Source organism: Capra hircus, chromosome 8, assembly GCF_001704415.2.
Source record: "Capra hircus breed San Clemente chromosome 8, ASM170441v1, whole genome shotgun sequence".
Taxonomy (NCBI): Eukaryota; Metazoa; Chordata; class Mammalia; order Artiodactyla; family Bovidae; genus Capra; species Capra hircus.
In genome coordinates, this window is record NC_030815.1 from 53,808,272 (window position 1) to 53,836,186 (window position 27,915).

Sequence of the window (27,915 nt, forward strand, 5' to 3'; positions counted from 1 at the left end):
ACTTTTTTGATAAGAAAACCAAAATTTTGTCCCTCATCTAGGAAATCCAAATATGAAGCAACACAGAAAACAAAAGAACAGAAGTCCCCGAAGGAATAAAGAGGAAAGTGCCTTTAAGAGGGAAAACTCGATGAGGCAGCGCCAACTGCCCTAAAGCTCCGCACCAAAATTCTTCTCTTGAGCCATTTGCTGTTTTCATCTTAAAATTGTTTTAGAAATCCTGAAGAGGCAATTTTTGCTTTCTTCCAGGGCTGTCTCCTCTCTTGTATCTATTAACCCTGGCCCACAAGCAACAGGTCACTGTCACCTTCAGAGATCTAGGCCCAGAAAGGACGCTCTGGTAGACCTTTATCTTAGACCCTGAGGTTAGGAAGGTAAAACTCGAGTTTTCACTGGGCTGGACTGTCAACTGCACTTGTAATACCTGATCAAGGTAGAGAGCAGCACCAGTCCACTCATTCACTGTGCAAATACAAAACCATAATGTGAGCTGGATGTTGCTAGGAAAGTAGGTGAATTACAGATCCTACCATCAAGGATCTGAGAGTCTGGCATGGAAGACAAGAAATGCACAAATAATCATAGTTACAAGACAGAGCAGACTTTGAACCATCTAAACAGACTTCCAACTGCAGAGACCTCAGATATTTGCACCCTCTTTGCCTGAGGGCTTTCTCTCCAAGTCAGGGAGAGCAACTTGACAGGCCACAGGTAGCAAAGAGTCCCCACCTAATGACCACCAAAGCTGATATATAAATACCCTAGCTCCCTCACTCTTCAGGTGGACAATTTTATAGCATCACTGTTTTCCAAAATGGGGCCTGTGGACCCATGCCAACAGCATCACTACCACCTAGGATCTTGTGAGAAATACAGATTCTCAGACCTCACCCCAGGTGAGAGCCTGCCTCCGCTTTGTAATCAGACCTTCAGGTGAGTCTCATAACAAAGTGTGAGAAACCCTGCTCGACACCATCAACCAGAGCTTCTTCCCAGGCTTGAGCTCCGACTGCCCACCACGGTGGCTGATTTAATAATGCACCTTTCCTGGCTCCCTTCCTCAGCTACTGCACTTCTATCACCTGCCAATGCTTCCTGCACCTACCCAATAAATGCAGACACATGGCAAAGATAAAACATCATGAGAGTTCAAAACAGACTCTGACTAGCAGAGATCAGAGCTGTTGAGGAAGAGGCAGCAGCTGAGACAGGCTTTTGCACAGGCAGAAGAGGAGGTTGGGTAAAGGAGGGAGGTGGGGAATAGAGGAGGGCCAAAGGAAGGATAATGACAAAGATGTGAAGACGGAGAAAGGAAGAAAAGTATTAATGCCCAAGAGTTCAGTGAGAGTGTCAGGTGCATGAAGGCAAGCAGGAGAAAATAAGGAAGGAAGGGTAGGATCAGATGAATCTGACCAGCAGATGAAGATCCGGTCTTTATTTTGCAACTCATGGTAAGTAATTAATGGTTTGAACCATAATCAAGACAGTTGAAAAGTCACTAAGAGCAACGTGGAAATGGACAGAGTGTGGGCAGTCCTTATCTATAATATCCCTATTATCTATCATTCTTGTAGGGCCAGACCATTGAGAAAGTTGGTATCTGCCTGGTCTAGTTTGGAGAAAGAGGCCTAACACTATCTGAAGGGTAGATAAGTGAGTATTCTACATGCATATAATTTTGCAGAGACCAAAATGTATTATGAAAGAAGGAAAATAATCCTATCACCGTGCATGTGTCTGGGTGATGATTTGGTGCTTTCAGGAGCGTACACAAACACCATCTCACACAGGGCAGCCCCTGGTCCATAGGTCAGACCGCAGTGTGAACCCCTGGCCCAGGCACCCACATTAACCAAGCTGAGACCCTCAGGAGTTGATGACGGAGTCTGTGTCAGGGGTCCTCAAGACCAGCCCCAGGTCTGATGGCTCACTCAGTGGATTCACAGGACTCAGCATGCAGTCACACTCATGGCCGTGCTTTATCACAACAAAGCAAGATCAGCAAAGGCGAACAGGTGTATGGAGCAAAGTCTGAAAGAAACCAAGCCCAGGCTTCGGAGGGTCCTCTCTCAGTGGAGCCACACAGGATGCACTTAATCCCCCCAGCCCCAGTAGTGACAGGACCGGGAAATGCCGCTCACCAGGGGAGGTCGCCTGAGCCTGGGAGTTCAGGGTATTTGTCGGAGGGTCAGTCACGTAGGCACCGTCAGCCTAGCACCTGCCAAAATTCCAAACTCCCAAAAGGAAGAGCAGGTGTTCAACATAAACCACACTGTTCATATAAACAGTTCAGGCACCGTGAGCCACTCTAATCAGTTCTGAGAGTGGTGGGAACTCTCTGGAAATCGAGGTTTGCAGACACCCAGTCAGGGGCCAATCCTGTCCTTTCAAAGGACAGCAGCCAGACTTGCTCTGTGAACTCTTTCCTATACGGCGTCACAACACACTCTTGGACCTTGAGTTCTAATCCTGCTATGGATTTAAAGTCCTGGCTACTTAAGCGGAAGCAAACATGTAGGTCTTTAGGGGAAACTTGGGGAGGTTGAATAGTGAAATACAAGGACGCAGGTAGATATGCCAGCTTTACCTGCATAAATTTGTTCTAACCTGTTGGCTAATTTCAGGAAGTAGTAGGATATAAAACAAATTAATTATGTGTGTATAATAAGAAATGTAATTACACATTTATATCTGGCTGCAATTTAAAAGAAACATATAGCCCCTGACCTGTAAGATCCCAATTAATTAGGACTGTCTCCTTCCACTGAAATACGGAACCAGCGGCCCCACTCCAAAAGAGCATCAACACACACAAAAAATCTTAGAGGAAAAAAACTCTACCAGACACTGAGAGGCAAACCCAGTATTGCTTTCCCCAGGCTGTTCTCAGCCTGTGTCTAATTAGTACTGCCAAAAAACCAATAATCTGAAACCTTAGGACTTAAACATTCAAACTTAAAGATAGTGAATTTTCCCTTTGGTTTTATCACGCATTATCACGCGTTCAGAAATAATGCTTATCTGCCATTCTCCTAAAATTTCTCTTTTGTAAATTTACTACAAAGTGATGAAGGAAGTTCAGAAGTTTACATACATGTGCTAACTTAAAACTCTCTAAAGTAACAAATAAAGGCAGGTTTGAGACTTTCCTTCTAACTCACAAGGAGATTTTACAATGTAACACACAATTTTCTTAACCTCGGAGCTATGGCCTTGGCTGGATGGGGTAAAAGATCACATGAGGTGACTGGATGAGTTTCCTTGGCATGCCAGGAGTAAATTTCAGTTTTCTGCTAGTACGGTTTAGCACGGTGTGTGATGTTATTTCTCATGCGAACAAGAGAGGAGCAAAGCATTTTCTGCAACCTGGATCATATGGTTTTGCCAGAGTCTTTCACCAGTGCAGATTCTCCCCGTTGACAGAAAGGACTGAGTTCACACTCAGAGGCCAGACAGCATTTGTACCTCAAAAGCACTGACACAGAACCTAAGTCTTTATAGTTTCAAGATAACCTATTCATCACCCAGAGACTAAGGGGAAAGGAATAACTGTAAAGGAAAAAACATTCAATGAAATGAAATTAGCACTAACAGTTGTCCCTTGTCTTTCTATTTCAGCTGGAAAAGAACACTTGAAAACAGACAGAGTAAGGAGCTATCTAAAAGATTATCTGTGGGGGAGGGGGGGACAAAGGACATTTGCAAAAATGAAAACCTTTAGACCAAAATATTAAATTTTTAATAAAAAATAAAATAATAGTATAAATACAGATTCTGATGCTGATAAATTTATTCATTGCATTCCCTCACTTAGGCAAGCCACCCACTGGAAAATAGGGAAGACGGGGGGAAAAAAAAAAATCAGCCTCTGCACCATCTGATTTACCATGAGTCCTAAGAATTTATATGCAAGAACATACAGACAGGATTGGAAAAGGCATGGCTTGTGGAGCCATGCATTATTAATTTCAATTTCAACAGATACAAACTATACTTCATTTGCTCAAAGCAAATGTCAGCACAATCACACTTTTTTTTTCTCTTAAAAGGAACCTTGATCATTGAAATTATACAAGAAGCACACCTACAATGAGGGCAGCTCCTAAAAGAGCACTTTGGTAAATCAGGGTCACTTCCACGTGCAGTCCTTACCTTGTGAGATCCCGCACATCTTGGAATGCAGCCGTAACTGATCTGTACACACTCAGCATTATTTTAAAACTCCGGTTTGGCTTCCAAGGCTGACATCTCCCGAAAGGTATATAGTATCTTGTTAACTATAATTGGATTTAGGACAGTGTGTCCTGTTGTAAATCCAGGTATAGAACACTTTTAAAACATTGGTATGAAGGCCAAATTCTTTTTAGAATAATCCTCATTGGTAAGAGAGAAGGAAACAAAGATGACATCAGGCATTTCAACAAGCTACAAGAATCAGGACTAGAATAGAATACATTCTAGTAAATTACCAAATTAATGAAGAAATAAACTTACTCCTGATAGCACTGCTTACAAGGAACAAGCCCATTTTTCCAATAAGGCGAGACTAAAAACAATGATATTAAGGTGTATTTGAGCAGCATACACACGCATGGCAGGGAGAAAGATTGCCCCATGAAAAGTGACATGATCAAACTGTCACACACTCATCTTTTCAGTTAAAAGTTCTAGAAAAAGGGCTCCCCACTACCTCAAAATCAATATCCACCCACTGTGAAGAAGAGCCTTCAACCTATGGTTGGGAGCCACATGGGCACAGGCCAGACTCAAGAAACTAGGGTAAGGAAGGACAAGATTTCCTCTCAGTTTTTGCTAAAGAAAGAGTATAATTTACTGTCAGCTTCTCTTCCACCATGACCACCACTGTCCAACTGGAAGGATTGAGTTTATTTCATATTAAACAATTACACATTCACATACACGTATCAGGGCCATGGACAGAGGAGCCTGGCAGGCTATAGTCCGTGGGGTTGCAAAGAGTCAGACACGACTGACTGACTAATACACACAACATACACATATTAGGCTTCCCCAGGGGCTCAGAGGTCAAGAATCTTCTCATAACGCAGGGGATACAGATTCATTCCCTGGGTCAGGTTGATCCCCTGGAGAAGGGCACGGCAACCCACTCCAGTGTTCTTGCCTGGAGAATCCCATGGCCAGAGAAGCCTGGAGGGCTACAGTCCACAGGGTCACAAAGAGTCAGACATGACTAAAGCGACTGAGCGTGCATGCATACACATATTCATACACCCACACACACAAACACACTCACACTGAATAAAACAACTTACACTCAATCATCGAATTTCCTACATGAGAAAACAACGCAACTGTTAAAAATGTGAATATGATGTCAAATTCTATAAAATAAAGTACACAGAATTGTAAGTTGATTTCTGTCTTTAACAACTACTTGCCTTATGGGAAGAAAAAAAGCAATTAAACCAATTTGGCTGTAAAGAAAATAGGTACCAAATGAAATCTGTTTCTCCAAAAATATTCCTTTTCTTCTACATTAAAATTAGAATCCAAAGAGGTCAAGGAATTAGAAAATGCTCCTTAGCTCCTTAATGATCATGTGCCTTATAAACTGACTGGCTATCTAGACTTTAGGATGAGGGATTAAAACTGGCCAGTCACAATGTGCAGAGTCAGGGGTGCTACCACTTTACACACTGGCCCCATCTACCCAAAGGCAGGAACTATGAGTTTCACTGAAGCAGGGCAACCAGACTGCCTGCCATGATAGGAGACCAGGCCATGGTCAAGGAAGAAAAAGCAGATGTACTTTTCTTGATTTCTCGATTTCCTTTTATACCAACAGAAATTAAATACTGAGGTCAAATTCAGGTAGTATACTTTGGGTTCTATTTAGGTTTGCAAACAACAAAGTAAAACCAAATCAACTGGAGGTTTGAATGATGGGGGCTTCCCTGGTGGCTCAGAAGGTAAAGAATCCACCTGTAATGCAGGAGATCCTGGTTCAATCCCTGGGTTGGGAAAATCCCCTGGAGAAGGGAATGGCTGCCCCTTCTAGTATTCTTGCCTAGAGAATTCCATGAACAGAGAAGCCTGGCAGACTACAATCCATGGGGTTGCACAGAGGTGGACAGGACTGAGCAACCATCACTTTCACTTTCACACTCTAAATGATAGACTGTGGGGATCTGATCTGAAATCTAATACCTTCCACATCTTTACTGACTGTATTAACAAAAACACTTGTCTTATTGTAATTCTTAATAAATCTTATTATGATAGGTTCATCTATTTTTCTCTGAGAATGAAACAGAAAGGATTAGAAATACTAGATGTTGAAAAAAAGTTGAAATGATCTTGGCCTTAGATGCTCCCAACAGAAGCAGAATGGAATTCAATAGAAAGTAGTGCTCTCAGCAACTGGCAGGGGATGGGGTGAGAGCCCTATGCAAATATATAATAAATGCAAAAATGCGGAGGATGGTATGCAGATCATAGAAGACCACAAGTCAAAAACAGAGCTACAAATAAATAGTTCTATACTGAAGAAAAATTATAAGAATCATCACAGTATTGGTAGAGGAAAGTTACAGATGCCCTCTGTACTCAAAATTGCTTTATTTCTTGGGATGATTTGCTTAGACAAAAGATAAAGATTTCTGAAGTCACATGTGTCTCAGTTCAGGAAAAGATACTACTCTGACTTCATAAAAACATACCAAGTGTTAGGTTCCACTTGGGTTTTTTGTTTTTCTTTTTTAAGAAAACAACTAGAATGATAAAGGGCAAGACATTATTCCTGCCTTATGAGAAATGATAGAAAGAACTCACAACGTTAAACATAAAGAAGAAAGCAAACCGCAGGTGTGTCATAAGGACAACTTCAATTATTTGGAAAAGTAGATGTGTTCCAGGGGCTTTGAGAATCCCTGTGTCTTCAAGGGATTGATGAAACTAGATTCAGGATAGTTTTCAGCCCAGTATATGAATATTTTCTAAGCAACACAGATGACGGAAGAGAAGTTACTCCTCTTGGGGGCATGATGTTCCTACCACTTAACACAGAAGAGAACAAAATAACAATAAATTGGGAGATCTTACAGAGGTGACTCAAGTACGGGCTGCAAGCTTGGACTTTAAAGCATATAAGAGATGCTATAATTATAACTCTCTATGAAAGACTTCACATGTGTTAATTACAGTCATTGAGACTCATAAAGCAGACTTCCTGGAAAGAAGGCAAAGTGCTCTTAAAAACAACAACAACAACAACTTCCTTTCCATCCCTCAAAATGTACAAAAAGAAAAAAAGTAGAGAAGAAATCTCATCTTCATTAATAACAGCAAAGGACTTATCAACCAGAAGCAATACAAGTAGGCTACAAATCTGCTGGGTCTATGCACAGCTCTTCTGCTGGTCAAACAGTGTAGTTTGAGGGATCAAGTAGCCGACGTTCCGAAAGACTTCCTGGTATCCCTCAACTTGGAGGAGCTGGTAACATCCTACTGAAACTCACCTCTCCTAGCAGAGGGGCTAAAGAGACACTGTACAGCCAAGCAATCCCAGTTTCTCCCTCTGACCTGGCAGTGCTGAGGGCTGAAAGCAGGCCTCCTGAGCAAAGCGGTCTAAGAATTCGGAGAAATACACCCAACAGATGCACAGAACAAAAATCCAAGGCATCATCTTTCATCAAATGAGAACAATTTCTCATCAGAATGGTGGCACACCCAAAAGGAAAAGGAAAATGGAACTGGTTGGAAAATACAACAAAATTAAGAAGCAAAGCCCACAGATTGAAGCTGCCTGATGCCACAGACCCCACCACGACCTCACTCCAACAACTGGATGGCTAAAAATAGAATATATACTATCATCTTCCAGCCTGCCAGCTCAAGTGCTGAGAGAACGACACACACAGACCCAAGACAAATAGGGAAGGAAGTCAATGAGATTCCACCCACACTATTTTTGGACAAACAGTGGGGCCAGACAAAATTTGGAGCATTCCTAAGAAAAAATGAAGACAAGGCACAGAACGTGCAGAAAGAAAAGAAAGAGAACACTCTAGAAGACTTACTCTAGGAAACAGAAGAAAAAACTAAGAATATAACCATTCTCTGCTATTAAGAAAACTGAAGGAAATGTGAAGTGTTTGAAATAGAATAAAAGAAATAAAATAACATAGAAATTGTCAGAGGCTTTAAAAAAGGAAATAAGGAGGAAAAAATAATATTGAAGAACTTAAAAACGAAATCAGAACATCAAATATGTATAGCAGGCACTTCAGTCATTCAAAACGTACTTACTGACACTTGACATTTATATGCCAACCACTGCCAAATCAGTTGCTGACAAGAAACTTAAATCACACAAGAATGGAGAAATGAAGCCAAATATAAGCAGTAAAATTAAATAACACAACATATTTCTTTTATTTTTTATATAATATATACATGTATCCACAGAACAAAAATTGACTATATATTGGGCTATAATAAACTTCAAAAAGTAAGAACAATACAGACCACAATCTGTTATCAAAACGATGTAAGGCAAGGAATAAATAACAAGGGCTAAAAAAAAAAATCACAACCACTTGGAAAATTTTAAACTGTCTTAATCCTGGTTCAAAGATAAAAATCATAAATTTAGAATGTCTATAAAAGAATGATACGAACACGGTGGTTCAAGCAGGTGGTAACAAAGTGGTAGGTGGTAACAAGCAGAAAAATTCAAAGCTTTAAACACTTCAAATTTTAATCAATAAAATGTTAAAATAAGAATTTCAAGAAAATTTTAAAATTACAACCAAATAAACCTATACTAATTGTAGGAAAGTGAAAGTGAAGTCGCTCAGTCGTGTCCGACTCTTTGCAACCCCATGGACTGTAGCCTACCAGGCTCCTCTGTCCATAGGATTTTCCAGGCAATAGTACTGGAGTGGATTGCTATTTCCTTCTCCAGTGGATCTTCCTGACCCAGAGATGGAACCCAGGTCTCCCGCATTGTAGACAAATGCTTTACCGTCTGAGCCACCTTGTAAGAAAGTAAAAAAAGTAAGGCAAAAATAAATTAATAAGGGTATCGAGACTATACAATGGAAAAAGAATGTCTTTTCAACAAATGATGCTGTTACAACTACATACCCCCTTACAAAAGAATGAAATCATAACCCAACCTCACACCACATACAAAAATCAACTCAATGCGGATCAAAGACCTAAATGTAAAATCTAAAACTATACAACTCTTGGGGCTTCCCTGATAGCGCTGCTTGTTAAAAACCTGCTTGCCAATGCAGGAGACATAAGAGACACGGGTTCGATCCCTGGGTCCAGAAGATCCCCCAGAGGAGGGCATGGCATAGTCTTCCTGCCTAGAGAATCCCATATACTGAGAAGCCTAGCAGGTTACAGGCCATAGGGTTGCAAAGAGTCAGACATGGCTGAAGCGACTTGGCATGCACACACGCATACAGCTCTTAGAAGAAAACATGGAGGTAAATCTTTGTAACCTTGGATTTAGCAATATGTGACACAAAAATCATCAGCAACAAAAGAAAAAATATAAACTGGACTTCATTACAAGTAAAAGCTTCTGTATTACGGTACAATCTTGCACACAGCAAAACCTCACCAGTTCTATTTTCTTTTTCCCTTGGAGGTATTCATCCTAGGGCACTCCATTCTTCCATAGATAAAAAGGTCAATTTTCTAGAAATATCTCAGTTATTAAAGTAGAAGCTAAAAGTGGTTTAAAAAATCTAACTAAACCTAAAGTAAACCTGAAACCTAAACTAAATAACAGATAGAGGCACCTGTTAGTTATTTTTGTAAATAGGCAGTTTAGAAAAGAATTTGAAAACTTTATAACAGAAATTCAATAAAAGCAAGAATTTTTTTTGCCCATCAGATTAATAAAAATCTAATGATAATAAGATGGGCCAAAACAGTTACTAACATAAACTAGAGGTGGGAAATAAACCAACACAACCCTTCTAAAAGGCAGAGGGTGGTAATGTGTATCAAAATGTTAAATAAGCCTATCATTGAACTAATGATACAACTTTGAGGAACTTATCTGAACATATAAATGTACAAAGATGGATCCCCTACAATACTGAGCAGTGATTATGAAAAAAATTTAATGGCCTCAAACTAAATATATATTAACAAGGGGTCAGGTATGCTGGCATACAGGAGTGGTGTGCTGGCAAATTTTTAACTAGTTTTGCAGGCGTGGGTAAGGGAGAGCTCTTATTCAAAATATTAGCCTACTTCTGTGGTATGAATACCCCAATCATGGCTATTTCAAGCTACCAAAATGAAGTCAGTGAATGCAGAGTTGAGAAGAAATGTATAAAACGGGCTTTGATGAGCAGGTGCAAGCTAGCCACAGTGCACCACTGCATGTTTCCTAATACACTGGACCAGTAACAAAGAAACACACTGCAACACCAAAAAGCTATAAACATAATACAAAAGCTTTATATTAAATGGCAAGATACCTATTACATATTACTAGACGAAAAGAGCCAAGCCCATACAGAACAACTTATGTTGTATAATCTGGGATGCTGTAAATTTATGTGTATGCATTTCATTTTCATTTTCAAAGAAAAAGAACCATACAACAGTGATGTGTAAACATTATATTCAATTGAGTTGCATCCATAACAAGAACAGCAAATCTGATTTTTGTGGAGTATCTAAAACAGATTAAGATTTTTATTTTAAAAAAGAATAGCAAAAGATCACCAGATTTGGCTTCAAAGTAATTAAAAACTTCTGTATTAAATAATACAAAACAAAGTAAAAGAAAAACAACAGACGGGGATTAAGTTATTTGCAGTAAACATGAAAAAGGGTAATTTCATTGTAAGCTCAGAGTTCACAAACAGGCAAAGGAAATGAAGAGACAACTTACAAACTAAGGAATTCAACTAGAAATAAACATACAGGAAATGGTCAATCTTAGCAGTGATCAAATAAACGCACGTTTTAAGTGCAGGCCTACTAATTTATTACAATCTTATTGTAATGTTCATGATGTTCTGAATTGTACACAATCATTTCAGAATATGTTTAAGCTGTATGTAATCAAGAGTTGTAAAATGTTTCATGTCCTTTAACTTAGAAGTAACGGTTCTATTTATCTATTCTAACAAAAGTGTGCAACTGTGTGTGTTTTTAAAAAAAAGCGATGTATGCCAAGAACTTCATTACAGTGTTACTGGAAAATTGAAACACTGCGAGAAACCTAAATGCTAAAAAATAAAAAAAGAGTAAGCAAGCTAATTAATATATACCCTCTAACAGAATATTATACAACAATTCTAAATATTAATATGAAGTTTATACAGGCACACAGAAAATGCTTATAACATGTTAAATTGTATAGTATGATTACATCCATACAAGAAACATAAAAATAAAAGTCTAGAAAGGAATATACAAAAAAACAAAAAAATCATGCTGTTTGCATCAGAATGGTACATTTAGTTAAACTTACGAGTAAACTTTAAAACATTTTTCATATTTTGTCTAATAAACTCTGCATTATTCATAAAATTTCAAAAACACTGAAAAACACAACAAAAAAATATTATGAACAGTCATTTCAAAGGCCATGAAAATAACAAAATGTCATTCTTAATCATGTAAGAAAATTCTTATTTGGAAGAAAAGTACTCCTTGACTCAAACTTTGACTGTCTATTCAATACAATAGTTTGTTTCATTATTAAACCTTAAGCAACCATACCATCAGAGGATATATCTCAAATGCTTTTCATTATTTCATTTTTAAAGGAGAATCAAAAGCAATATAAATTCAGGCAGTAGCATACTGCTTGAAGATACATAAAGAAAGAATATTTTTTAATAGAAAAAATAAATCATTGTGTGATGATGTGATTCTGTGTTAGTGATGCATAACACTTTAATTCTGGGAAGGAAACATTGTAATTTGAATAGCAATTCACAGATAGACTCTAGGGATTTAGAAAAACCCTAGACAGGAATCCCTGTTCCCATCATAAGCATGGTCTGGAGTGGAAAGCCCTATAGAAAATGTGTTTCTCAAACGACGTATCTGGTGACTTCTGTGAAAATGTATTTGGACTTAAGATTTCCCTGAAGAACTATTAATGAAGTCTAATGATTTCCTCCATTAAAATGCAATCCTTTGTCAAGAATCATATGGATGGGGAAATACAAATCATTTCTCCAAAACTGATTAAGCAAGATACAGGTATCTCCTCTGACCAGAAGATGGGAAACCAAGGAGACCCCTCATTATAAGAGTTGACATGTGCCCCAAATGTTCTAGTCATTTCTAAGGTGCTTCAGACAACGATGGTGACTCAACACATAAAAGGATGTGCAGAGGTTATCCCATTCATTACTCCTTGAACACATCAACGCCCTGCCACCTCTAGAATCCATGTCTGGCCCAAGGTTGGCTCGAGAGAAGCCAATACTATGTTAATTCATTACCTCTTAATCCAAGGGGAATGATTAGAATTAGATCAGCCTCTAATAAAAAAAAAGAGGCTGATTTCAAGTATCTTTTTGTTTCAGCATTCATTAGCTCTGCTCTCAAATTATTCAAAATTATTCAAATTATTTGAAATATATTTGCCTACATTTTGAATCAAGAAATCCACTTAATTATATTATGGACAAATGAAGCCCATTTTGCATGATGGTTGTAAACAGACTTTAGGAACCCTGAATGATCTACTCCCTGGACTTGGATATGACAGCCCAGAATGTGAACGGCTCCTAAGAGAACACAACCAACACACAGGTGCCCTTCTCAGCTAAAAATTACAAATGACTTCTATATTACATCACTCCACCCAAGCAAGAATCCACTGGCAAGAATATCTCATGATACAATTTATCTTACTGCCTCGGGCAACTGAAAAGGCACTCTACTGTAGGAGAAGAAAGCCAATGGGAAAGCAGATTTCCTAAGCAAGAGACGTCCTAATAACCTGTTACCAGATTAGCAGAGTTCTCAATACAGTAATACATGCATTTCTATCACCTTAACCAGCTAACAGGGAAAAAACAACAACAACAAAAATACTTGGAGGAGTCTGGTTGTAACTCTTCCTTTTAATGTGTGAATGGTTTTCCTCAGGACACAGTCTGACCTCAGCTATCTAACCACCTTTGGGAGCAAAAGGACCCAAAGAGTGCATGCAACAAAAACGCCTCCCATGCCACCCAGACTTCTACACATGCTCATCTCCCAACCCATGATCTGGGAGAGGAAGGGCATGGCAGACGTGATGACAGTGCAGAAACTCGGTAGGGAGTTGAGTGAGTGGAGTTGAGAAGTAGAAGCTGCCTTGGTTGGGCTTGGCCTGATTGGTGTGGTCAAGTCAAGGCACAGCACAGAGCCCCTCTTCTCTGCTCTCCTCCCTTTCCTCCATAGCTTAAGGAACACCTGGCTATCCCATCCCTACAAGCAGCAATATCCTCTGCCCTGCCAAGCCCCTCAATATCCCCCATCACTCTCCCTCACCGGCAGCTGTTCTCCTGTTTCCCTGCACCTGTCCCATTCCAAATCTGAAAACAAGGAAAGTGAGCCTGGAGCTGATAAGATAAGGAGACAGCCGTAGGCCAGGAGGAAAGTAGGGTCAAGGAATGCAAAGAGCCTGTCTGGCACCTCTAGTGGGTCTGGGCTCTTGTAACAGTGTTTCTCCAAACCTAGGATTTGAGTCCAGCTGCTCCTCCTTCAGTCACAGAGCCCTTTCTTCAGAGTGCAGACAAGGGACCAGGAAGTTTCTCTGATCGTGGTCATGGCAATGATGTGCAGTTCAGAGGCCACAGAAATGTGTGTGTGTACACACACACACAAATATATTTTTTAAAAATACGAAATGTCTTACTTCATAGTATGAATGTGTCAACCCTTATCTATTCTTCTGGTTTCAATGAAAGCCCCAAGGAAAAAATGGACACCATAATGGAAGAAGAAAAGGACACAGGTGGTCCATCCAAGGGTTAACTCTAAATCTTTCCTAGAAAGCCCTGGAAAAAGGACCCACTGGCTCCAAATACAGAACATCCCCCAACGTGCTCCACTAAGGTGTGTGAGGCACTCCCAGTGCTCAGGGTCAAAAAGCCAACCTGCTGTCACTGAAAAAGGGCAGAAATGCACTTGGGCAGCAGAGATTCCTTGCAAGCAAATGAAAAGCATTACTTAAATGTCAGTGGAGAAGGAGGAGGAGGAGGAAGTCCAAGGTAGCTGCCTAAGAGTATCTAAGAACACACACACAGGCCTGAGCAGGGCCGCTCAGGAGCATTGAGCCTCCGTGTCTCCTAGAATGTTGCCCTTCCTACAGGAAGCAAGAGCCCCATGCTGATATGACAGGAGGCTTTTGACACCACTCCCCGAGAAGGCGGTGAAACTATCAGCAGTGTGTCAGGCAGCACGAGGGCAGCTCCAGGCAGACTCGCTAATGTTGCCTCACAGCTCTGGCCCAGAACTCTCCAAGTTGTCTGTGCCTGCCTGTGGGGAAGAGAGAGGAGAGTGCGAGTGGCCAGGGGGAGCCCACCTGACCTGGCTATGCCTCCCATGGTAGCTGATCACTCCTGGGAGGCGGAGTCTCAGGAGCCTTGTCCAGGGGTAAGAGAGGGGCTGCAAAGTGGCTGAGATGCCAAAGCTGCAGAAGGGAAGCAAAGAAAACTTCAAAGTTCAAACAGCCCTTAGATATGGTCCAATCTCTGCATTCTGTGGGTTTCTATAGAAACAGTAAAGGAACAAAGGAACAAAACACCCCTGGGTTAGTTCAGAGTGGTAGGGTAGGAGTTCTCGACGGCCTTTCAGTTATGGGCTTTAGAAAAGATACTCATGACTACAGCAACGTGCAGAGCCATAGGAGTATTTCATGATTTGCTCAAATAAATTCTTACAAAGCCAGGGTGCCATTGTTTTTGATTATTTACTGGTATTCAACAAGAGTCAGAGAGAAAAAGAGAGTTAAACTCTTAACAAGTACCCCAGCATTCTTGTAAGGGCAAACCAGGAAAAAGAATTAAAGTCATCCTATATTATTAGAACAAGTCAAAGGAAATGGGTCAGCTCTTTAGGACAAGAGGAAAATTGCATTTGCCATCTGCAGAAAGAACCTATAATATAACGAAGGAGCTCTGAAAAGTATAGATCTTAAAATATCAGTTCACATGGCAAGAAAATTTCATTGCATCTCTACCTTAAAAAATAAATAAAACAAAAAAACCTACTCAGACTGACTGGGTATAATGAAAGCAAAGGCTGCTGCTCAAGCCACTGTCCCTTTGGGGAAAGAAACACAGAAAGAGATGTTTTAAAGCTCTCAAGTGAGGTGAAGACATTCAATTCAACAAATGCAGAAGAAGCACTATTACCCAACAGAGGACCCCAGCTTCTTCTCCCCTTCTAGCACACACACTACATCTTATTTTGAAACCGGGTGGCTTGTGACAGATGATCCAGCTTGGGCTCGCTAGCTTTCTGCTGGTAAGTGCACACCAATCTCAAGTCCCCACCCTCTGGAAATGGAGAATTTTACATTTTGTTTGATAACGTCTTTTGCTTTGCAGACCACAGCGTTGCTGCAGAAAGTTAATCATCTCCTAAAAGCACATTCGCAAGTGTCTTTTAATGCATTAAAGCACCCAACTTCCCCTCTCACCAGCTCACAGCCACATGATGTTTGAAAGAAGCACCAACTTGGAAGTTCCCTAAATCTTAAAGAAATGCACCCACCAGAGAATCTAAAGAATCCCTCCTTGCACTTGGTTAAGAACGCTGTGATAAGAGTAAATGGGTGGGTGGGTTACCATGGAAGGGTCTTCTGGGGGACCTGCAGCAAAAAGCTGGAAGACTGAGTAACGGGTGGATGAGACTGCTACATCTCTCTAGAAACAACTGCTCAGCAGCAGTCACCAGGAAATACACGAAAAAAGCCACCAATCACCCCACCACCTCCTCACCAAATAGAAATGTAAAAGACATAAAGTAAAAATGAAAACCGTGAAAAAAAAAGTATTTAAAACCATAAGAAAAGCAAAAGAAAAACTCTCTTCAACTATTTACTAAGTGATGATGATTGGAAAAAAAAAGGGGGGGTATCAAATTTTGGAAAGAGGCAATTAATTCACGATTTCAGTTCTCCAAAGGGGGAAAAAACATGAGGCTATCTCTCAGAAATATACATGAACATATTTCTAAACATCACTATCTACTTCCTGCAACAGAGACAAAAAGTCTCACTCTATTTTTCTTTAATTTGTGGATCAATTATTGCTCCCTTCTGTGAGGTTTCAGAAATCTAATAGCATTAAAAACATTCTGGTTCCGACCACACCACAATCCATCACACACTTCCTTGAAAAAACTATTTTGTTTTCAAAGCAGTCAAACTGCTCACAATCCAAAATTAATCCTGTAAGAAAGGTGTGTCGAATTTTCAAATTTCAAAGGACCTGTGTAACAGTTTTCCATTCAAATTGCTGGATAAACTACGATCGACTTATCAACCTGCAACAATTATGAAAATGTTCAACTGAATCATTTTCCTAAGACAATGAATGAGAAGCAGGCATAGAGACAAAAATGACTTTGCCTTTAAACCAGAATTTCTTTTACCATGCCCCAAGTGGCCCACAAAAGGACAAAGAGGTGTGGTAAATGGAGAACAAATCAATGATACCCATTAGAAGAAAGCAAGATGTTTAAATTCACTCCCTCCAATTGCTCTGCTTCTGGGAACCCAGCTGCCCACCCTGCCCCCATCATCCTACATCCACAAGTTCCCAGATACTGAGTCCCCAGTTATACCAGAATGACTGTAAACTGAGCAAGAGAAGGTGCTTCGCAGAGCTACCAAGAAACCAGGGCCACTATCTTTGTCCTCATGTACCTTCCCTGGTGGCTCAGATGGTAAAGGACCTGCCTGCAACACAGGAGACCAGGTTAGATCCCTGGGTCGGGAAGATCCCAAGGAAGGAAGTGGCTGTCCACTCCAGTATTCTTGCCTGGAGAAGAGCCTGGGGGGCTACAGTCCATGGGGTCGCAAAGAGTCAGACACGACTGAGCAACTAACAAACACATACAGCTTCCACTTGAGTTAGAAACACAGGGCAAGTGGTCACTAACAGTTTCTCAGAGTTGAAGGCAAAAGAAGGATATGCTGGCTCCGAGGAAATAATATATATCACTCAGGAGTTCAAATTCTCAAGACCATCTGCTTCCCCAGTTGTGTAATCCCCAGGAAGCTTCTAGAATGGCCTTCAGATTATTTTGTCTTTTTCTTTGTATTAAGAGCCAATCAAAAAGCCAGCCCCAGGAAGGATAACACCCAGAAGGACATGTCAGGCTGAGGGCGTCAACTGTAAAACAACAAGAACTGTGAAAATTGCCTGTAGTCTTTCCTGCCGGCAAATAAGAAACAAGGGTGTGTCACACAGCACATTATTTTATACACAGTAGGTGCTCAATATCTGTTCATTTGACCAGCATTCCGTATGCAACTGTTCTTTCTTATGGTACATCTGGTTAAAAAAGAAAAGAAAGAAATTTTAGAGGAAATGTTTGTTTTCCCAAAACTGGCAAGTGTTTGTTAAATAAATGAATCTGAAGATCTTGATAACTCTATTTTTAAATAATAATAATTTTGTTCTTCAAATTGAAATATTAGGCTCTTAACAAAATATTCTGCACTGATTTCAGAAATTATGGCTAGGTATAAAGGTCAACCCCAGAGCTATTTAGCAAATTCAAATTCAGTCTTTGGTTCTCAACACTGATATGGATGTTTATTTTGTTTATAAAGCCCAGATTCATGACCACCTAAGATTTATGAACTCATTTATGACAGAATATTTAGGTCCTTTTTTTCCTTTTTATTACATGGCAGATAAGAAATCAGACAGGTTTTTTACATATCGGTAAGGTAACAAATCATAGGTGATTGTCAAACAACTGCCTATAATTTTATTAGTAACAGCTGTTCACACAAAATAGTGTTTGGGTCTGAGAATAGCTATTTCTTTAATGGTACTCCATCCGGCAGAACGAGAAAACACTCACTGTTTACTGTAGTCAGTTAGTGCCACAGATTTAATTACCAACAATCACACATTTTTCCTTCTATTACTATTTCACACTTCCCTAGGATTAATTCTGCAGAGATCATAACATTGCTTTAAAGCCATTATAAAAGTTTCCCTTTGAAAAGTCACTGCCCTCCCCCTTCAACCAGAAAATTAGACTTAAAATTTGTTGCTACAAATACTTGCATTTCCCTCAACCCAAAACAGAGTCTGGAGAAAACAGATTCTCTCCACCTTCTGAGGGAGAAAGCAATCCTAACCTTCTTAAAATGGCTTCTCTCTCTTTCAAGATGTACCCTTTGAGCTCTCTTATTTTTCCTCTATAACCCTCAATCCACACTTCCATTAATACCAAAAGAACTAATAACCTCCCCTTAGAGAAAAACTAATATGAATGCTGGAATCAAAATCATCCTTGGCAAATCTTGTTCATTTCTTTTCAAGTATAAGTTTGCCTGGAGCATGAAGAAAAATGTGTTCCTTTTTACTGCTAAGTTTAGCATAGCACGCAGTCCCACAACTGCAAAAGCTGTTTAAGGTCCTTAAAAATTCATCTGTAATAAAAATCATAACTATATTTAATAGGCATCTCTGAAAATTGAACATAAGCCATCTCATATAAAGTGCAGCTGGGTTGTTTGATATTTTTAATGAAAAAGAGGCTATAAAATTTATTTGTAACAAAATGGCTACTAAATCATTCTTCTGATTCTCCTGCCTAAGTTTACCTAAAAATACGTGAATAGATATATACTAGATAGCTTCATTGTTCAGTAGGGTTGTAATTTGCCCCCAAAATTCCCATATGAAGAAACAATATATTAATACATAAGTACGAGATTGGCAGTTATATGGCAGATTCAGACAATGAATCTACATGGTTCAAAGCAAAAATCTTACTCTGAAGGCTTTGTTATTTGGTCAGAGCTCCAGTTTTGATTTTTATGAGGGACGCTGCCACTTCACTCTTCAGATACAAACTATAAATACTTGGTTTCCAAAAAAGAATAAACAAATAAGGAAAGAGAAAAAAAGAGGAAATGCATTCAAACAAATCCTGACGTTTAGAAACATATTCAACACTTGGAAACTAAAAGAGTAGCAAAAATAAAATTGGTTGATCTTAAAGCAGCCTCATAATCACCATATTATGGTATTTCCAGGGAGATTCTGTTATTAGGGCTGCTTAGAAGGAAGCTTTCATTCTGCAGTTCTGAGTAGCCATCGTAGACAGCCACTAACCTCTAGGCTAACTTGGGCAATCAACACCCTCATCCTTGTGCCAGTGAACTCTACAGAGGGGTGGTGGGGTGGGTGTTTTTACCCAGACCTGTGTGAATGAACTCTCCACATATGCTAAATTTGTCAGAACACTCCCAACCTTCCAGGTACCTTCCTGCTCTGTAACTGTTTGGTTTTCAGTACAAATGTATATTGCTCAAATTAAAATCATTCTTTCTACAATTCCTAAAAGTTAACCACTGCGGTTCTTCTCATGTAATTATATATAGGTAAATTGTAAAAATCTCTTCAGTCACCACCACCTGTGCTCTAGAGAATTTAAAAATTCACTCTGCTGAATGTGTCGTGGAGAAAAGTAGATGGCAAAAAGATGAGAGGGTTAAGCTAGCTTCTATACAAAAAAAAGTAATCAAGACATGGTATGATTTTTTTTTCCTTTAAACTTTAATATTTTAAACATGATTGTTATCATTCCCAAATGCAACCAGCACAGAACTGTAATATACTGGTTCACTATGCGATAAAACATCTTACATTAACACTTCCAATCCCGAAACTAATTTGTAATCAATTGGCTCAGAGTTACACATAGTTATTTTCAAAGGTCATGCTGCCACAGAATAAAAACTCCACATTTCTCCATGTCGCTATAATGTCTTCATTGTTTTATGGTCATTTCTATTAGGTTATAAAGAAGCTTACTTAATAAATACTTACTGAGAGCACTCTATGAGTTAGAGATTGTGCTAGAAGCTGGGATTTTATAGTGTGCAACAGGGAAATCTGTTCCTACCCTCCTAAGCTTCCAGTCTAGAATAGGAAAAAAATTTCCAACCACATTTGTAATTCAGTTAGAAGAGCAAGAACATATATTCTTTCATCTAAAACTGGCCTAAACTTTGCCTCTTCAGTAAGTGGAATCCAATCAATAAAAAAACAGCAAAATCTTTTTTACTAAATCTTTCTATTTGATGATTAAGATCTGAAGAGTAAAGAGTTTAAAACATGTAAAAGAAGAACATGTTAAAAGGGAGAAAAAAATGTATCTTTAAGAAGCCGAAATTTTCAGAAGAATATCGTTGACCGGAAGCAGGTATTCAATGGCACTTGTTTTATAAAGACTTACAGACAGATTATATTAAATAGTGACCTACGTACCACCAATAGAAATATTGTTAATATTTATAAATATTAATTAAAGGAAGTAATGTATATTACATCTAAGAAGTATATAAAAACTTCAGATTAAAATATTCTCTTGTATATCTATGTAGACTACAGTTTTCTGAGTTGTCTAAGAAAATAAATACTAACATAAATAAATTCAGAAAATGAATAAAGAAAACAATTCAAAATTTAATATATTTTATGACAGTAGGTTTCTGAGTTCACTTTTTAAAAAATAAGCATCAAAATAAGTAAGTATCATAGAATTTGAAATATATTGGCATAATTGCTGGATATGTATCAAGGCAGCCCAGATTTCACTGCCGTGCTTTCATCTAGGCAGGTAACCACTATTTTCTCGTTAACTTCTTCACAATATAAAATTAACTAATTATGTGAACAAGGGGCTCCTGCCAAATACACCCATTTTCCTTAAAATGGCATCATGCTTTGAACTAACATTTACTTTGAAAATAATTTTACACTGAATTTCATTTAAATACAATGGTGATCCCTTAATTTAAATAAAGTAGCTAAAAATATTGGTGAATCTTTTGAAGGGCCTCATGAATGAAGATTCAGTGCACTCATCGAAGCAGCACATCAGGCATTCCTCAAAAGGAACTCCTTCTGATACCTTCCCTGATTCAAATCAACCATCACTCCTCTCCTGGATTCAAAAATCACGAGCACACACACAAATCTACAGTGAGTATACATCACTGGCTACACAGTATAGGTACTGCAGTAGTTACGTTACAAAAGCAACATACCCAGAACATGAAGCTGTAGTAAACCTTACGTGATGTCTAGGGATTGGGTTTCTAACAAAAAGTTGTACAGTTTTAAAGTGCTAATAAATGTAGGTGCTAAACTGATGTCCTACTTTTCTACCACTTCTAATAGGCCATATTAGGGGGCTGGGGTGAGGCTGTATTAAACCTTAGTCAAAAATCTAATAAGAAGGGGACAAAGAAAGTTCTCCACACTACCACTTCAGTGGTAAAATTGTTTTACTTTAGTTTTTGTCCTTTTAAAATTATCTCCAAGTTCATTTTTTAAAGCATAATATGTTACTTAAGTCCACAGTATGTAACTAAGCATCCATCTATGGGTATTTCCCCCAAAGTCCTCCTTCTAGACATTCAAACCTAGGCCCTCAGACAGACAAATTCCCTGAGCTCTAATTCAGCTGCTAGGAACCCAGGGCTGCCACATGTCAGGCAATGGGGTTGGCCTAAGAGACCTCAAATGCCCTATTCACAGCCAAACAAACAAACTCTGCACAGGGCAAAAGAAAAAGAAAAACCATCCTCAAGTCTTTCTAAAACACATGCTTTTCCCCTTAATCATGCACTTAAACTCCATTCGTGTCTCCTACCCACTCTAGTTTCTTCTCAATCTTGAGAATTCAGAAAACATTCAACTACACCTTTTCAGCCATGAGAAGTAGCTCAAAATGAGAATAAACATAAAAAATAAAAAGATCTTCCTTTTGCAATTGCAGTTTTCCCCTTCCCTGGCTTCATTCCCTAAAGCCCGCCCCTTTTATCCAGGGTTTGCCTTCTGTTCTTTATAAATGTGCACATTTATCTAATCTGGTTTCAAAATGAAGACATTAAGCATGGCATGTGAATTAACCATTTGTAACTATTCGTGATCATTCTGTTTTGTTCCTTCTTGTAAACGATCCAGTACATAGCAGTTCCCTCCCAAAGGCTATTGGTTCCTTGAACCAGGAGACAGAATGCTCAAGATTAGAAGGAAAATGCATGCTTCTCAAATCAGAATTGACAATATTCTCCTCCAGAAATGTCTGAGAAACCTATTTATTATACACGCAAATATCCGGAACACGAGTGCAGACATTTTTCAGGCCTGTTACTGCAAAGCTGTTCTTCCTAACACAATAGCTCAGAGTTATGTCGCGCTGGCCTGAACGTTGATTCTGAACATTCTCCCAGAGATAACAATCAATAAAATTCCTAGTGGAGAAACGGCATTTTCTTGCTAAGTTAATGTGAAGGCAGAATAGTGGGTTATTTTTTAGAGATTAAAGGGACATTTTTTGCTGTTCACTTCCCGTTTTCCTTCTAGCCCAGATTCCAAAGATATTAAAATGCTGTCCGTTTTAAACAAAAGGTTTCTATTTGATTCCGTGAGAGTAATTGAGAGGCTGTACTGGCAACTATTGTGAATTCAGGCCTACATCTGGGTTGCCACATTAAACAAAAGATACCCATCGCTGTCAACAACCACACAGCACAACCCTCCCGTATCCCTCATCTTTATCTGGAAGGGATGGTGGAGACAAGAAACACGCCTGTCACCATTAAGAAACTCTTCTGGGTCCCTCCTTTAGGTGGTCTGGTGGCCAGAGAACAGCACTCGTGTGACACATATATGCTCACCTCCCCGCTCCCGGAATATGTTAGCCCCCTTTCTTCAGAGAGCCAACCACTCGGCTCCCTCATCATCACTCCTTGGAGAATCCAGTCGCGAGTATGCTCACCGTTGCACCATTCGCTCCCGACCCCTAAAAGCACTGATAAAAGATGCACACAGACCACCCCACCGCACGCCCTGGCTCCGCTTGACACCTAAGGCCACACGCACACACAGTTCTCCTCTCCACCACCCCACCGGGCGCCACGGCCACGACACTGGAAGTTCAACCCTCCTGCCCACCTTCCCACCCGCGCTTCTCCCCGAAGCGATTGGCCATTCAGCAGATGCACAGCAGACAAACGCGCACCCCGAGTGCACAGCCCTCAGGGCTACCGAAAGGGACAAGCCGAGGCCCTGGGCAGCGCAGCCGCGACCCCTCTGCGCGTGCCTGCGTCTGCACGCGCGCGCGCGCCCTTCAGGGTGCGGGTAGTGGCCGGGGCCGCGCCCGGGGAGGGCAGGGGCAAGCCGCCCGCGCCCTGGGGCCGGGGCCGCAGAACGGGGACTGGGGGTGGTGGGCAGGAGGCGCAGAGGTCCGGCGGGAGGGCCCGCTGCGTGCGGCCGCGGCGGTACTCACCGAGCAGCAGCAGCTTGAGCTCCCGGCGGGCGTCCCTCTTGTCCCTGCGGAGCTGCCGCTCAATCTCGTCGTTGATCCGCCGGGCTTCCTTGGCCTCCTCGCTCAGGCAGCACGCCATGATGGACTCCAGAGTCATTCTTTCAAAGTGCCTCCGCTGCAGCCCCGCCGGCACCCCCTGCTCACACGCGCGCACACACACCCTCCCGCCCTCGCTCCCCCGAGGCAGCGGTGGCCGCCGAGCCCCCGCCGCCCGGGCGCGCGTCCGGGACGAGCTCGGGGAACCGCCGCGGGGGCCGCGGCCACGACCGGGGCCACCAGGTGGGCCGGGGGTGCGGCGGCTGCTGGCGGCTCTGGCTGCCGGGAGGAGCGAGGCCGGCGCGGGAGGCGGCCGCGGGCGCTGGCTTGGGGGGCGCGCTAGGGAAGGCCGCCGCGCCCGGCCTCGCTCAGATGCCCGCGCCTCCTTCCCCGGGAACAGGCGGCCCGCCTGGCCCCCCGCGCCGTCGCCGCCGCCGCCGCCGCCGAGGCTCCCCTAAGCCGTGCGCCCGGCGGCGAGAGCACATCCACCGGGGCGTCCCCGCAGCGAGCGGTCGCCGACGGCTCCCCGCGCCTGGCGCGCCGGCTCCTGGCTGCCGCCTGACACGGCTCCCGGGCGCCCTCGGCCCTGCCCGCGCCCACCGCCCGGCTCGCGCGCAAACCCGGCTCGCCGGCCCGCCCGCCCGGCCGCCGCGCGCTCCTCCGCCTCCGCCAGACGCCCACCCCCGGCCCCGATTGCCAGGCGCAGAGCGGCTGCTCAGTGCTCTCCCTCCCCCTCGCCACACACACACATTTTCTTCTTTCTCTGAACTGGAGCACAGATCCGGGAGGGAGGCGGCGGCGGCAGAGGGAGGAGGTGGAGGGAGGGGAGGGGACGGGCGCGGGAGGAGGGGAGAGGGAGGCGGTGCCGCCCGGCCCCTCCTGGAAGGCTTTCCTGGGCTCGCAGCCGCCGCCGCGGCGCGCCTCCCAGTGCGGCTTTCGCTTCGCTCGCGCCGCTCCCTCGCTGAGCCCGCCCCCTCGGGCTCTGCGGGCGCCTCCCGCTCCCGCGCCCTCGGTCGGGCCCGCGGGCTCAGCGGTCACGGCCGCCCCCGGCGGGAGGCGGGGCCGGGTCGCCGAGGCGCAGCCGGGGCCGCCGCCAACCTGCCGCTGCCGGCCCGCCGCCCGGGCGTGGTAAACCGGGAATATGGCGGCCTCCGCCAGCCGGCTGCCCACTGCCTCCGGAACGCAGCCGCGGCTTCTCCGGCAAGGCGGGGATCTCGGCCCCGTAAGCCCCCAGCACTCGCCGCCCCGCGAACACCCGTCCGGTTGCCCCGAAGGCAGCCTCGGCGCTGGCGCCTCCCGCCTGCCGCTCTGCAGCGCGGAGCAGATCCGTGGGGCGGCTCTTCGCCTAGTTCAGTGTTCTTTCCCGTTCCTATTTCTAAAACGCCATTCGGTTAGAAAGTATGTCCCGTCACCTCTGATCCAAGTTGAGTAGTAGAAAATATACAGTCAACTGTGCGGTGCGACTGGGGAGGACACGGAATTGTCACTGTCTCGCAGAGGGGCAAGGGAGACTTAATAGGTGAAACTATCCGCAAAGTTCCTGGAGACAGAAATCTAAATCATTAAAAAAAAAAAAAATGAAAAAGAAAAATCTAAATCCTGAGCAGAAAAATAAAGCGGCCCAGTTCCCAAGAGCCTCCTACTAGCTTCCAACTTTTTATGCCATTGGAGTTGTTTTTGTTTTCTTCTTACAAGCTCTCCTGTCGTTTTTGGAAAAGGCACACGATATTTAACAGCCAAGTAAATCGACTTCACCATTCTAGACCGAGATGAAATTATGACTTATGAGAAAATGCAAAATAATGTGAAATAAAGATAAAGGAAAGAATGAAAGAAAAATGGGAAAACCAGGATCGCCACAGCAAAATTCCATTCTGGTATTTTGTTTTTCCACTTTCAATTGAGGTAGTTTACTTTAAAATGTGGTTTGCTTATATTTTGTTGTAACGTGACAGCCAACAAAAATCCTTGCTCTTTCAAATTTTATTTGATCTAATAGCTACAAGAGGTGTAACTCATACTGCTTTCTGCCTTAATGGAACCTCAGAGGAAATTGTATCTTAAGAAAGGAATCCGTTTTTCCCATTTTATGTTGTTTCTGAGAAGTCTCTGAACCTGTTGATCCAGAATGGAAAATGAGGGCATGATTCTACTACCACTGCAGGTCAAGAGTGCATATAGGATTGTCAGATGACAGGTGTGTGACCGCCTTCTTTCATTTGCCATTACCTCCACCCCTAGACACACACATACCATGACTTAGATCAAACAAGTCCTCTAGACATAAGATCTATATTTTAGACTTCCCATTTAAAGCATATTTGGCCTAGAAAATGCAGTTGCCCTTAGTTGAATTCAAGGATGCAGAACCTGGAGAAGAATCGACTATAATTAAATTTCACCTTGGCTAGGAAAGCAGAAAGGGCAGACTTCACCAGCTTCACCCCCTTATGTGAATGCTGTGAAATTAAAATTTAAAATTAACTGACTAATTAAACATTGAAATTCAACATGCCAAAATTTTAAATGGCATCAAGGGAAAAAAATTATAATTTTGCATCCTCTAAATAAGTCTATACATGAGTTGCAGAGAGAGAGAAAACATTAGAAAATCAAGTAAAAGTCAGGAATCTTCAAATAAGTGTCTGATTTCCTAGCCAAAGATCTAAGATTTTTGAAAATGTCTCCCAGCCTGGGCTCTTAAACACTATCAGGTACTCCATTTTGATTGAATTGAGCTATTTTTTGATGAACAGAATTAAATTGTTTCAACATATTGTGGAACAATGAGTCTATTTTATCACCCCTGTATGCCTAGCATCAGGGACAGTCCTTGGCATTTAGTAGATATTTGAATGGATTAGACAAATAAAGAGGAGGATGTTCCTTCAAGCACTGGGAATAAATTGGGAAGTAAGGAAAACCAACACTCTACAATGATAAAGTCATATATGAGTGTCAATAAGGAAACAGGAAATTTTCAAGTCTGAGCCCAGATCTATTCAGAAACCTTTGCATGTGTATCTGGAAAGCATTTGCCAAGCAAATAGTCACATAACCTAAATCACACAAAATCCATGTAGGAACTACTGAAGTTGTGACCGTATTCCACAAGCAAATATGCTAAAATAACTAAATGTGAATCATGTTACAAAGTCTTAGTTCATTAAATCAACAAATGTATTCATTGCCTACCATATGTAAATAACTAAGATGAAAGTGCAAGAAGACCGATACTAGGATGAATAAAATATAGTCCTTGTCTTCAACAGGCTTGAAGTCTCAGGGCATTATGTAGCTCTGAACACATACAATAAAAGAAAATGAAATCAATTTGTGTTAAAGTTGGGATACAAGTAACACTATAAAGCTATAAAAAGGAAGGGATCCTTCTGTTCAGGAGAACTGAAGAAGACTTCACAGGAAAGGGGACATTTGAAATGAATAGGTTTTCAATAAATACATTTCTACACCACTTAAATCTGCTATTTCAAATCACCCCCAGATAGACAGTGAGAAGATAAACCATTTGGAGAATTCGAAGGCAATTACTGATGGCTGAAAAGCAAACCACAAAACCCTAGGAGCAGTGAACAGAGGAAAATGGAAACTCATCTCCTCTGTGGCATTCTACCTCCACCGTCATGTAACCCTGTTCTTTAGGCACTGGCAAAGAAAAACAGTCAAAGGCACAGTTCAGTCTCCAGGACTGATGCTAGGGTCAAAGAACGAAAAAGCCACAACCACACTCACAAAAGATGCTCCCAGGGAGGGAAAAGCACTTCTCCGGTTTCCAGAATCATCTAGCATGGCTGCTTCACACCCCGCACTGCACCACTGTAAAACCACTGTCTGTCTATTTCTCTTTCTCATTCTCTTTCACAAGATTGAGAGCTGCTTGAAAGTAGAGGCCTTATCTTTCATAACTGTTTTCAGTGCATCCAAAAGAGTGCCTAGCCTGCAATGGATACTCAGTAAGAGATCAATAAACACAATACCAGAACCTACATCAACAACTCACAGACTGTACCTGTCACAAGCAGTGCCCTATGCCAGATGCCTGAGGCATACAAAGCCCTTAAAGCCTTCATGATCTATTTGGGCAGGCAGTCTGCATGCATAAAACAACAATGTGAAGTGAGAAACCCTGGCTCCTAATGAGAATGACTTGCTAGAGGGAATTGGGAAGAAGGAGCAGTTATCCAAGCCACCATGCAAAGCATCCTGAAGAAATATGGGTAGGCACACGATGGCTACCTGAAGGACCAATTAGAAGTTCGCCTAAAGCACTGCAGCTCCTACAAGAGCTGGGAA

General features: G+C 41.8%; 1 protein-coding gene across 1 annotated transcript in view; it reads right to left on the minus strand.

Annotated features, from left to right (window-relative positions):
- The window catches only part of LOC102189950 (guanine nucleotide-binding protein G(q) subunit alpha), a 322,174-nt gene extending 298,293 nt beyond the window's left edge, over window positions 1–23,881 (minus strand). Inside the window, exon 1 of the mRNA XM_018052093.1 lies at window positions 23,527–23,881. Within this exon, the coding sequence (XP_017907582.1) occupies window positions 23,527–23,662 (136 nt within the window). The 5' untranslated portion in view covers window positions 23,663–23,881. The remainder of the gene's footprint in view (window positions 1–23,526) is intronic.